The 13814-nt window shown below is 44.9% G+C and overlaps 1 protein-coding gene and 1 pseudogene across 1 annotated transcript in view; both read left to right on the top strand.

Annotated features, from left to right (window-relative positions):
- The window catches only part of EVC2 (EvC ciliary complex subunit 2), a 150985-nt gene that overhangs the window by 85424 nt on the left and 51747 nt on the right, over positions 1 to 13814 (top strand). Inside the window, exons 12-14 of the mRNA XM_070458129.1 lie at positions 2304 to 2479; positions 5185 to 5344; positions 12443 to 12897. Of these exons, the coding sequence (XP_070314230.1) occupies positions 2304 to 2479; positions 5185 to 5344; positions 12443 to 12897 (791 nt within the window). The remainder of the gene's footprint in view (positions 1 to 2303; positions 2480 to 5184; positions 5345 to 12442; positions 12898 to 13814) is intronic.
- Positions 11026 to 11125, top strand: LOC139032085 (U6 spliceosomal RNA; annotated as a pseudogene).

Here is a 13814-nt window from a genome sequence, read left to right as displayed (position 1 = left end):
TAAAAGTGCATATATGTACGTGTGTGTGCACACGTGCAGTGATGTGTGCCTAGGGCTTATGATCTCTGCCTTCATAGGCTTGTGTGAATTTGTGGGTGTTTTTGCATGGAAGCTTGAGTGTCATTAATCCAGACAGAATGAATTCCTGGATGACTGTGCACACACTGGATTGGCCAAAAAGTTCATCTGGGTTTTTCTGTAACCTCTTAAGCCAAACGAATCTTTTGGCCAAGCCTATAGTTTATACGAGACTGTCACTATTTTTACGAGGCCTGCGTGTCTTTACCTGCACTTGTATGCGTGTGCTTAGTCGCTCAGTCATGTCCAACTCTTTGCGACCCCATGGCCTGCAGCCCGCCAGGCTCCTCTGTCCATGGAGGTTCTCCAGGCAAGAATACTGGAGTGGGCTGTCATGCCCTCCTCCAGGGGGATCTCCCCAACCCAGGGATGGAACCCAGGTCGCTCTCTCTGCAGGCGGGTTCTTCACTTTCTGAGCCACCAGAGGAGCCCTGTATACACAGAATGCAGTCACTGGTGTGCAGTCACACCCTGGAGTTCCGGTCCTGACTCAGGACCTGTGAGTAAGGGTTGTGACAGAGCAGAGCCATCCCAGGAGGTCAGGTGGCCCTCCTGAGCCTTCTGGGAGGAGAGGACCCCTCTCTGAAGGTACTGGACATCTGAGCATGAAGAGAACTAGCCAGCCTCTCCTTTTCCTCTTGGTTTTTCCCACTAAAACTTTACGAGAGTAAATAAGCTCCTGGGCAGCTATTCGGACCCTAGAGCATCCCTTAGGGATGAACACTTTGCTGTCAGTGTACTTACTCCTCATGATGAGCTGGGTCTGACTCTCCACGTCGGAAAGAACATGTGTTATTGTTCATAAGACTGAGGATGGAAAAGTAACAGCTATGATGGTAGTGCCACGGCACAGACAACATTAGTATCTGAGGACCCCGACTCTGAGCTCCCGACATCAAGGGCTCAGATCAGCTGACTCTCAGGATCCAGCTCCGTGGAGGATGGAAATATTGTCCCAGTGTTTCTGCTGTGTTGATTCTGCTGCCAGGAACTCTTAGGGAGAAGCTGGCCTTTGCACACATCCCACTGACCATTCCACTCTTCACTATCTGGAGAGTGCAAATCCTCAGGTGTTGGACCTGAAAAGATTATAGCCTTTGTGTGGAAAAAAGGGGACTGTCCAGGACCTCATATGTTTTTTTGAAGAAGACATTGAACTTCCGAGGAACCCATTGCATGGACAGTATTTCGCCAGGTCGAAAAGAGACAGCAGAGCCAGTCAGTGGGATAACATACTAAGGCTGATGTTTTAATTACTGCAGGTCTCATTTCTGCTGGTTGAATTACTGTGCTATTGGTTGAAGCTGGGTTTGCGAGACAGCCTCTGCTTAACACAGGCCCAGGAATTAGATGGCTGAGGTTCAAAGCCTTGCTCAGTCATATACCAGCTGTGTGATATGGACTCAGTTTCCTCATCTGTGAAATGGGAATAATAGGATCCTCTCCCTGGATTAAGTTAGAAAAGATGAGAAACACTCCGGGTCCAGTGCCAGGCCCAGAAAATGCACCAGTGTGTTCTAGGCTATTATTACTCTCATGTGCTTGCTTGGGTTTTTAGGCGTTTTGTAAATTCTGAGAACTTCTTGCTACTCTGTGACCAGACTCATCTCATGTCCTCAATGAATGTGGGAGTTTGGGGCCAGAGCCAGTGGCTGATTTATCCCAGAACTTCAGTACCCTGACATGAGCTGTGTTTGGGGAACTTCAGAGGTGTTACCACATGTGGGCGAAGGACACCTGAGTGAAATGTACATCCCATTCCTAAGGCAGGAAAATTGTTTTGATAAGACTTTGCTATCTGGGTCTTGAATGCACTTTTCAAAGCCCCCTTTTTTTTTAATAATTATTTTCAACTGGAGGATAGTTACTTTACAATATTGTATTAGTTTCTGCTATACTGCAATAAGAGTCAGCTGTAACTATCTATCTATCTATCTATCTATCTATCTACCTATATTCCCCTCCCTCTAGAGCCTCCTTCCCACCCCTCTAGGTCATCACAGAACACCAAGTTGAGCTCCCTGAGCTATATAGCAGTTTCCCTTTCCTATTAGTATGTACTTTTCTCTAAGCCTTTGTTCAGGACTGGGACATTTAAGGTATTCATCTTGGGGCTTCTATTCCTATGTCTTTTCTTCAGAAAGGAAATGTAATATTTTAAATGACTAGAAATAATTTTCTCTAAATTTTAATTAGGCACGTTTTCTTGATTTTTTTTTAAACAGGAGAGTGTCGAAGAGTTAATGGACTTTTTCCAGGCTAGTAAGAGATATCATCTCAGTAAAAGATTTGGCCACAGAGAGTACCTGGTCCAGAACATCCAGTCGTCAGAGACCCGTGTGCAAGGCCTGCTGAGCACTGCGTCTACTCAGCTGACCCTCCTCATCCAGAAACACGAGAGGTAAGACTCCTGAACCACCCCAGATAACGCAGATGAACAGCCTTCCTCCAACATTCCTCGTAGAGACCATCTGCTGCTGCAGCTGCTAAGTCGCTTCAGTCGTATCTGACCCTTTGCAACCCCAGGGACTGTAGCCCGCCAGGCTGCTCTGTCCATGGGATTCTCCAGGCAAGAGTACTGGAGTGGGATGCCATGCCCTCCTCCAGGAGATCTTTCCGACCCAGGGGTGAAACCCACATCTCTTAAATCTCCTGCATTGGCAGGCGGGTTCCTAACCACTAACACCTCCTGGGAAGCCCCAGAGACCACCTACTTCTGTTCATTCATCGAATGCACTGGCTATTTGACTTATTTCTTAAGAATTCTCTAGTTAAAAGAATCCTTTGCATGATAGAATTTTTAAAATATAGTCAATATTTCAGACGACTTTACAATGAGCCAACATGTGCCCATCGTCAACTTCAGTAGGTACCAACTTGTGGCCAATCTTGATGTAACTGTTCATCCTAGCCCTGAGTGGTTTTAAAGCAGATCCCCAGCATTTCATTGAGGCATCAGTGGTGGAGGCTTAGAGGAACTGCGTGGTGAGGACCGCCTGCCTCTCCTTCAGCTCTGGCACACTGCTAGCTCTTGCATTCACCTTTGTTTTTTGTGTTTTGGGTTTTTTTTAACTGAATTATAGTTGATGTACAGTGTTGTGGTAGTTTTAGGTATACAACACACTGATTCAGTTATACATATAAATGTGTGTGTGTGCGTGTATATATATATTCTTTTTCAGAATCTTTTCTATAAGTTATTACAAAATATTGAATGTAGTTCCCTGTGTTATACAGTAGGTCCTTGTTGGTTATTTATTTTATATATATAGTGGTATGTATATGTTTATCTTAACTTCCTAATTTATCCCACCTCTCCTCCCCACTTTGGTAATCATAACTTTATTTTCTATATCTGTGAGGCTTTTTCTTTTTGTAAATAAGTCCATTTGCATCTTTTTTTTTAGATTCCACATGTAAGCACTGTCACATGATATTTGTCTTTCTCTGACTTACTTTGCTTAGTATGCAAAATCTCTAGCTACACCCTTGTTTCTGCAAATGGCATTATCTGCATTATTTCCTTCTGTTTACAACTGAGTAATATTCCATTGTGTATATGTATGTATATACCACATCTTCTTTATCCATTCATCTGTCAATGGACATTTAGGTTACTTCCATGTCTTAACCTTTGGAATTAAGTATATACATACAGATGCTTATCTTGGATCCTGGGTATTTTTTCTCAGCAACCTTGGGGTACCACATGGCCAGGTAAATGGTGCTAATCACTGTAGCTTCTAGCCCCTTGACAGCATTTATTCTCAGCTAGTTTTTGAGACTCATGATTGTCAACAATGAAATCTATTCTTTGGATGTTACAAGCTCTAAAATGAATAGGGCCATGATGATAAGGTTGGTTTTCTCAGGACAACCATGGTTTTATGATTGGGTCTACTATTTAGCTAATTGTATTAGGACTTTGCAGCTCTCTTGCCCTCTTTAATGAGGATTCTATAAAGTGCAAATTATATGAACACTTCCCACCAAAGATGCTAATGAATTTGTCACTGCAGTTGACTTCATCCTTCTGATTAATTTTTGCTCTAGTGAAAGAAGCAGCTCCTTGCCTTGAGCAGAAGCACCAGACAGCTGGTTGTACTGTTGGGAGAAGTTTCCAAGGAAGTATATTACCTCTGATTTTTAAATCCTATTTTAATAGGTTGGCAGAGATGTATTTCTGAAATGTGTGTCTACCATTCATTCAGGAAGTGTCCATGGAGAATTTACTGTGTGCCAAGCAGGGGCCTCAACCAAGGATGCAAACAGACTGGGAACAGTAGTGGTAATATTGGCAGCAACTGGAAAAACAGATGCAGTAAAACATGTTTGAGGAATTGGCTCACATGACTTGGAGGCTGAGAAATCCCAGGATCTCCATCTGTAAGCTGGAGGCACAGGAAAGCCAGTGGTGTAATTCAGCCAAAGGCCTGAGAACTGGGGGAATCCCAGTCTTAGAGAAGAAGATGAGATGATATGTCCCCGTTCAACAGCAAGGCAGGAAAAAAAGGGGGGAATTCCTTATTCCTCCACTTTTTATTCTATTCAGGCCCTCAGTGGACTGGGTGATGCCCACCCACATTGGGGAGCGTCAATCTGCTTTATTGAGCCTACCCATTCAAATGCTAATCTCACAAGAAAACACCCTCACAGAGACACTCGGGCGTGATCGTTAATGTGGGCACCCTGGCCAATCTGTCTGGTACACAGAATCAACCCTCACACCCAGTTTTCCCTGATTTAACTCTTGGGTTTTGCTTGTGCCATTCATGTCACCACGAGGTCCTGGTCCATCATTTCCTCCTGGAAGATGCTATTTGTTCCACCGTGGTCCTCTTGAATGTTACATTCTCCAAAAACTCTTCCCAATTTCTGCCCTAACAGGTGATATCTCTGGTGATGTTGAGCTTCCTCTACATGCCTCTAAAAAAGATGATCTTGCCCTTCCTGCATTTTAGTAATGTCTTAGCTGCCCATTCTGATGGTGGAAATTTCTCTGATTCAAACCAAACTAATATGGAGACAAACATTCATCCGCAGCACATTCAAGCTGCAGGTGAGTTTGGACAGTGCATTAACTAACTCTGCATCTTTTTCATCTAGAGCAGGCTACTTGGATGAAGATCAGATGCAAGTACTCTTGGAGCGGGCTCAAACAGAAGTCTTTTCTATAAAACAGAAGTTGGACAATGACTTAAAGCAGGAGAAGAAAAAACTCCACCAAAAACTAATAATTAAGAGAAGACGAGAGATGCTGCAAAAGGTATATAAGGAATTATGACATTTATTTTTTGCATAATCACTGTGAACACCTACCAAGTGCCGGGTTCTGCACCAGGCACTGCCATCAGAAGGCTAGGATCCAAAGGGTGACTGGACAGACATCCTGATGCACCACCTGCAGTTGACTGGTAGTGGCTCTTTGGAATGCTGTGATAAGGCTTCGGTGGGTCCCATCCAGCTCAGCAAAGCTGAGGGTTGTGGTAGATTAGTAATGTCTGCCAGGACAAGAGAATAGCAGTGCTGGTTCCAGTGAATAATGACTGGTAGCTACTATAATGTTTATGGAGTGTTTACTTAGCGTTGTGCTGAGTGTATTATGTATCTTATTTAATTGTTTTATTAACCCTATGAGGTAGAGGCTACTATTTTCTCTCTTTTTTCTAATGAAGACGTTGAACCTGAAAATGTTGTGATCTATTTGAGCTACTACAGAAAATACCGTAGACTAGGTGCCTTATAAAGAACAAAAATTTATATGTCACAGTTCTGGAGGCTGGAAGTCCAAGATCAAGGTTCCAGCAAGGTCAGGTTCTGATGGAGACCCTCTTCAGGTTGCAGACGACTGACTCCTTGCTGGTGGAAGAAATCAGAAGGGTGAAAGGCAGGGAGGGAGCTCTGTGGGTAGGTGTGGGGCGTCTTTTGCAAGGACACTGATTTCATTCAGGGGGCTCCATCCTCATGCCCTAAGCTCCTTTCCAAAGCTTCCTCTCTTAAATCCTCAGAACACGTATTAGGTTTCAACATCTGCATGTTGGGGAACACAAGCATTCAGATCACAGCATTAAGTAAGGTCAGGGTCACAGGTTTAGTGATTGGCAGCTGTGGGGTTGAGTCCAGGACCGCGTGACTTAGAGCCTCAGCCTCGCCCTTGACACTCACCTGCTCAGCTGCTTGCCCACCTGGGGAAGGGGCGAACAGAAATGCACCGTGTGCTGTCTTCATGCTCTGGTAGCATAGAGGTCACCATCACCCGGGGAAGGCTGCACAGAGCAGGTGAAGCTGAACCCGAGTCCTGGGGGCGGAGAGCCCTTGATGTGTGCAAGGCAGGAGGGACATTGCAGCTGGTGGGGAGGCATCTTGTTCAAACGTGAAGGATTCAGGCAAGGGTGCCCTGCTGTGCGTGGAGCTCCGTGAACATGAGAGTTGAGGGGGCAGGGGCTGGAGGAGGCACACCCAGGAAGCCTCTTCAATGAGGGCAGTGTGCTGGGCTGACAGCTGACTTTCATCCGAGGACACGAGGGAACACTGAAAGGTTTTCAGGAGAAGTGATGCCAAAAGCTCAGTCGCTCTGCACCAGTGCCAAATCAAATCTCAGAGACAGAGTTTTGGGTGAAATAGAAAAGCAAAGCTTTATTGCTTTGTCAGGCAAAGGAGGACACAGCAGGCCCTTGCTCTGAAAAACTGTGTGTGCCCACCTAGGAGGAATTGGTGAGGTGTTTTATAGCGATGGTTCAAGGGCAGTACTGCTGACAAGGATCAGGGTGTGTGCAGGGCCTGCACTTCTTTAATCCGGCCTCGGGTGGTCTCTTGATGAGCAGGTTATCAAACTGTCACCTTCTCTGAAATGAAGAATACTAACATCTTCCATGATGCTGTTAAAGTGCTGCACTCAATATGCCAGCAAATTTGGAAAACTCAGCAGTGGCCACAGGACTGGAAGAAGTCAGTTTTCATCCCAATCCCAAAGAAGGGCAATGCCAAAGACTGTTCAAAATACTGCACAACTGCACTCATCTCACACTTTAAAAAAGTAATGCTCAAAATTCTCCAAGCCAGGCTTCAACAGTATGTGAACTGTGAACTTCCAGATGTTTAAGTTGGGTTTAGAAAACGCAGAGGAACCAGAGATCAATTTGCCAACATCTATTTGGTCATAGAAAAAGCAAGAGAGTTCCAGAAAAACATCTACTTCTGCTTTGTTGATTATACAAAAGCCTTTGACTGTGCGGATCACAACAAACTGTGGAAAATTCTTCAAGAGATAGGAATACCAGACCACCTGACCTGCCTCCTGGGATATCTGTATGCAGGTTAAGAAGCAACAGTTAGAACTGGACATGGAACATCAGACTGATTCCAAATCGGGAAAGGAATACGTCAAGGCTGTATATTGTCACCCTGCTTATTTAACTTATATACAGAGTACATCATGTGGAATGACAGGCTAGATGAAGCACATGCTGGATTCAAGATTGCTGGGAGAAATATCAATAACCTCAGATATGCAGATGACACCACCATTATGGCAGAAAGTGAAGAAGAACTGAAGAGCCTCTTGATGAAAGTGAAAGAGGAGAGGGTAAAGCTGGCTTAAAACTCAACATTCAGAAAACTAAGATCATGGCATCTGGTCCCATCACTCCATGGCAAATAGATGGGGAAACAATGGAAACAGTGACAGACTTTATTTTCTTGGGCTCCAAAATCACTGCAGATCGTGACTGCAGTCATGAAATTAAAAGACGCTTGCTCCTTAGAAGAAAAGCTATGACTAACCTAGACAGCATATTAAAAAGCAGAGACATTACTTTACCAACAAAAATCCATCTATTAAAAACTATGGTTTTTCCAGTAGTCATGTATTGGATGTGAGAGTTGGACTATAAAGCTGAGTGCCGAAGAATTGATGCTTTTGAACTGTGGTGTTGGAGAAGATTCTTGAGAGTCCCTTGGACTGCAAGGAGATCCAACCAGTCCATCCTAAAGGAAATCAGTCCTGAATATTCATTGGAAGGACTGATGTTGAAGCTGAAACTCCAATACGTTGGCCATGTGATGCGAAGAACTGACTCCTTGGAAAAGACGCTGATGCCAGGAAAGATTGAAGGCAGGAGGAGAAGGGGATGGCAGAGAATGAGATTGTTGGATGACATCACGGACTCAACGGACATGAGTTGAGTAAGCTCCGGGAGTTGGTGAAGGACAGGGAAGCCTGGCCTGCTGCAGTCCATGGGGTCACCAAGAGTTGGACACAACTGAGCGATTGAACCGAACATCTTCCATTAGTTGGGAGTTTCAGTTGGGATACTTATTGTTATATGTATCCCTCGAGGCAGAACCAGGACCCTGCCCCGTGGCTGCACTATTGTTTCTTGACTGCTCCTCCCTTATCGCCACATCCTCTCCGCTCCCTGACTAGCAACTGTTTGAAAGGTCTCAGTGCCCAGGAGCCCCACAGGTCCTGCTTGGTTTCAGAAGGAAGATCAGATTTGGAATTTAGGAAGCTTAGTTGAGCAGCCTGTCAGATAGAACTGAAGGAGCAGACCTGTGGGAGGCTCTCGTACTTGACCAGATCAGAAGTGATGAGATCATGTCCTGGGCGTGGGAACAAGGGCAGATTCAGGAGATATGAGATGTCAGGATGACATAGGCTGCTGTCAGGATGACATAGGTGGTCCCATTCAGGAAGGAAGGGGAAGCAGAACAACTTAAATTGATTGATAGAAGCTCTACATTTATTACCTAGTGTTGGACCCAACAGGAAGCTGTGATTCTTATCTCAGCCATTGAACTCCACCCCAACTTCAACATTGCCTTATCCATCTCCATTGGCTCAAGGATGAAAGCAATGGGACTTAGAGCCATATTTCTCTGATGGTCTGGCCTGGTTCAAGGTTAGGATCTGCAAGGATGGATGAACTGCAGAGATTCCAGTGAGTTTCCATGAACATAGTTTCTTACAGTTGCTTTTGCTAAATCTTGTGAGTGCCACAGGGTTGGAATGCCACTCTACAAAGGCAAAGGTTTGTGTTCTGTCCCCAGCACTGAGGACACATTGCAGGTTCTAACCAGTATTTATAGAAGGAAGGAATTGACACTTTCAGGTCACCTGAACCCACGAACAAAAGATATGTTTGTGCAAACCCAGACTATCTGCCGGGTACACTATTGTAAATAATACTGTGATGGACATCTCTGTGTATGTCAGCTTTTTTCCCATCATAGGGCCTTTTATACCTACTGTTATTTCTCCCAGAAATATCCTTTCCCCCATCTTCACTCAACTGAGGTATGACCTCACCCATCAGGTCTCTCTTGGGGCTCCTTTATTTTTTAACATTTTTAAAATTCATAGTAGCATAATTATGAAAGTGAAAGTGAAGTCACTCAGTTGTGTCCAACTCTTTGCAGCCCTGTGGACTGTAGCCCACCAGGCTCCTCCGTCCATGGGATTCTCCAGGCAAGAATACTGGAGTGGGTTGCCATTTCCTTCTCCAGGGTATCTTTCTGACCCAGGGATCAAACCCAGGTCTCCTGTATTGCAGGCAGACACTTTAACCTCTGAGCCACCAGGAAAGCCCTGCATGACTATAGCAAATATAAAATATAATTACGTTTTTTCTTTTCCATTATAGTTTATCACAGGATATTGTATATAGTTCCCCATGCTATACAGAAGGACCTTGTTGTTTATGCATATAGATCTCCTTCTTTGAAAGGCCTGTAACCTCCTCATTTAATTTGTCTCTCATGGATCTCAGGATTTTTTTTCTCTTAGAATATTTTGATTTTCAGTTCCTATGTGCCTGGGATATGGTAATAATAATAGCAGACATTCACAGATGCCAATCTGTACCAGGCCCTTCTCTAAGAGCTACCTACAAATTTTATTTGGGGCAAAATGAGGACTGCAGCCCAAGAGGCAGCATCCCCTATATCTTAAAGCAGCAGTACCATTAAGCACTCATTTTACAAAAGGGTTTTTGTTAGTGAGAATCTAATGTCACCATGAAGAGATTTAATGCTTCTCTAGATATGAGGAGATGCAAGGATTGAGATTATAAAATCTGTTCCTAAAAACGCCCAACTATCTAAAGACCTGTCCCACCAGATTCCCTGGAGCAGAGTGCCTCAGCCCACCCTGAACTCCCTCAGAGGTTGTTGAAGGTCAGCAGCTATAGCAGCGTGGGGTCCAGTCTCCACAGAGGCAGGTGGCAAATGCCTCTGCTGTTTAGTTGGCAATGCTCTTGGTAAGTGCCAATTTGTAGCTGACACACGTCTTAAGCATCTCATTGACTCCTGCCAGCTCCTCTGTGAAGTAGATCCTATTATTATCTTCTGTCGTCCTCTGTGGCTTAGGCACTGGACACACAGACAGGGCTAGATATTCATTTGGCGTGACTCAGCTTCTAAGTGGAAGAGCCAGGATTGGAACCCAGGTGGTCTGCCTCTTGAACTTTACCTCCTTGATAAATACACGTTCAACAGAAGTCAAACAAATGACGTTTTCACTACATTTTCAGTTATTTTCTTAAGAGTAATTTTCTTTTCTTGCAAGGGGGAACACTTGTCAACTTTATTAACTTACTTAAAAACCATGAAACCTCGAACGAAAGAGGCAATGCTTAAAGTTCAGCTGGACGAAGCAAACTAAGCCTTTTCCTTTGCCTGGATCCTCACCATAAATCTTGCCTTTGAATTATCAGATTTGCCACCCCTCACCTTTGGAATATTGTGATTAATATAGACAGAGGCAGACTTTGTCTAGTTTAGGAGGTGAGAGCAAGATAGAAAAAATACTGTGTTTGAGTGAAGAAGGTGGGAAAAAGATGCCCTGGATCCTTCTTTGAAACTCATAAAAGATGATCACATTTTACTAAAGTTCAATCAAGTTACATGTTCTTCTCCTTTGGGGAGGATGTGTTAAGAAGATAGAGTCTTGTGCTTCCTTTGGCAGCACATACACTAAAATTGGAATGATACAGAGAAGGTTAGCATGGCCCCTGCATAAGGATGACACGCAAATTCATTCCATATTTTTTTATAGCTGATTCACATTGTTGTATAGCAGAAACTAACACAGCACTGTAAAGCAATTATACTCCAATTTAAAAAAAATTAGCAAATAATACTGAACACCACATGCAATGAGAATTACTGGTGTATTTAATCTAAATACATTCAGATTTCTAGAAATACATTTCACATTTCTAAAGCATACAATCACTCCTATTAATATAAATTTAAGCCGGCTATACGGGCTTTGGGTTTCCCAGATGTTGCATGGTAAAGAACCCACCTGCCAATGCAGAAGATGTAAGAGACCTGGGTTTGATCCCTGGTTCGGGAAGATCCCCTGGAGGAAGAAATGACAACCCCCTCCAGTATACTCGCCTGCAGAATCCCATGGACAGAGGAGCCTGGCGGGCTACAGTCTACAGGGTCACAAAGAGTTGGACACGACTGAAGCGACTTCAGGCACATACGCACACACTGCCTTTACCAAAGTTAATGTACTCATAAGGAAATCTTGAGAACTTTAGTGAAGTCACCTCTCCACAGCTCCTGGTGCTAATCTCAGAGGTCAAAGAATTGTTTTGATTGAGAAAAACACAAACATAACCCAAGAAAAAAATGACTGAGGCAAGGGGAAAAACAAGAATCTTAACAGAAACATCCTCTCTTGTTGTTTAAGGCTTGACTGTGGGGAGAAATCAATAGTCCTTCCAACTCTGAACACACTCTTGAAGTATTTCTCTCCTGTTGGCCTGTTTGCAGAAAAATTTAGTTGGTTTTCCTTTTCTTTCTTCTAGTATTTACAATAATTTTTAAAATTTTTAATTGGAGGATAATTGCTTTACAAAGTTGGTTTTTGGCTGTACAACAAAACGATTCAGCCATAAGTATGTGTGTATAGATATATATGTATATACATACTGTATATATATATATATATGCCTCCTTCCTCACACCCCATCCTGCCTCTCTAGGTCATCCTCGAGGGCCAGGCTGGGCTTCCTGTGCTATCAGCAGGTTCCCCCTGGTTATCTGTTTTACACATGGACGTATATATATGTCAGTGCTACACTCTCAAATTAGCTGGCTTTAGCAGAGCAAAGCATCCATTCAAAGTAAGCATTCGGGGGTTCCTTTCTCCTCCGCTGCTGTCATACTTTGGCTCTCTCCATTGGTCTTTAAGACCATCAGTTCCTTTTTTAAAAGAATAATTTGCCAAATTTATAGTTGGGGAAAGGGCTGTTGATGTTCTGCGCCTCCTGCAACTATTCCCCAAAGTGTTTTCTTGAGGGCTGTACCAGCTCAGCCCCCTGCTAACTGCCCGCTCTGGAATTGCTGACAGCACAAGGAACAGCGGAGGGAGCAGCTGTCCATCGCCGAAGCCTCCGGGGCTGCCGAGGATGCCGGCCAGTACCTGGGCCAGTGGCGGGGCCTGATGGCCGAGCACAGCGCCGCCCTGGAGGAGCTGCAGGAGCGCCTGGACCAGGCTGCCCTGGATGAGCTCAGGGCGCTGACCCTCTCACTGTCCGAGAAAGCCACAGAGGAGCTGCGGCGTCTGCAGAACTCGGGGATGACCCAGGAGCTGCTCAAGCGTGGGGTGCCTTGGCTCTTCCTGCAGCAGATCCTGGAGGAGCACGGCAGGGACCTGGCGGCCCGGGCCGAGTGGCTAGAGGGTGAGGAGAGGGACCGGGGCCAGGAGGGCGTCCAGAGCGTCAGGCAGAGACTGAAGGATGATGCGCTGGAGGCCTCCACGGAGGAGCAGGTGGAGCTGAGACACTGGGAGCACTTGATCTTCACGTGAGTCTTAATGCCTGAGTGTTGTCCTCTCCTCTGTTCCTGTTGGTGGGGGAGGGATTCTGCCTGCTGGTTCCGAGCATAGCCAGACACGTGACACCTGATCCTGAGACTGAGACTTGATGTGGCCCAAAGCAGGGCTTTGGCCACCTGATGCAAAGAACTGACTCATTTGAAAGGACCCTGATGCTGGGAAAGATTGAAGGCGGGAAGAGAAGGGAACACCAGAGGATGAGGTGGTTGGATGGCATCACTGACTCAATGGACATGAGTCTGAGTAAATTCCAGGAGTTGGTGATAGACAGGGAGGCCTGGCATGCTGCATTCCATGGGGTTTCAGAGTCGGACATGACTGAGCAACTGAACTGAACTGAAAGAAAGGGGGGATTCAGTTGTGTGATAGATGCCAGCAAAGCTTTGGCAGCTGTTTGGGGCTGGTGCATCAGATTGGAAACTGGAGGAGCCTCAAACACCACCCACATTGGGCAGCAGAAAGGAATGAAATGTGGGCAGTGTAGACCAAAAATCTGGGTTTAAATCCCAATACCACCACCAGCTGTCTGAGTGTAGACAAGTTACTGAGTCTCTGAGCCTCATCCTTCTTGTCTGTGGAATGGGATGACGATACGCAGTCATTTATGGTGCTTTCAGTAGCACATGATACTATTGGGTTGTTAGAAAGTGAAGAAAGCATTTTATAAGAAGTCAGGAGGTAAATTTTCTAGTTTTGATTCCATGACTCGGTGATACTATCAAGGATTCAGCCCTCAACATCTTTCTGTCTGCTATACTCAATGGGCTACCTTGGTCCTTGGGCTCATCCTTCATAGTTTCATGATGGCTGCTGCAGCTCCAGGCGTCACACACATCATCTTTTTTTAACATCTGCGGCATTGGTCTTCCCTGTCCTATTTGGCAGG

Source organism: Odocoileus virginianus, chromosome 29 (genome assembly GCF_023699985.2).
Source record: "Odocoileus virginianus isolate 20LAN1187 ecotype Illinois chromosome 29, Ovbor_1.2, whole genome shotgun sequence".
Taxonomy (NCBI): domain Eukaryota; kingdom Metazoa; phylum Chordata; class Mammalia; order Artiodactyla; family Cervidae; genus Odocoileus; species Odocoileus virginianus.
The sequence above is the reverse complement of the archived record's forward strand: the minus strand, read 5'-3'. Positions and strand labels throughout refer to the sequence as shown.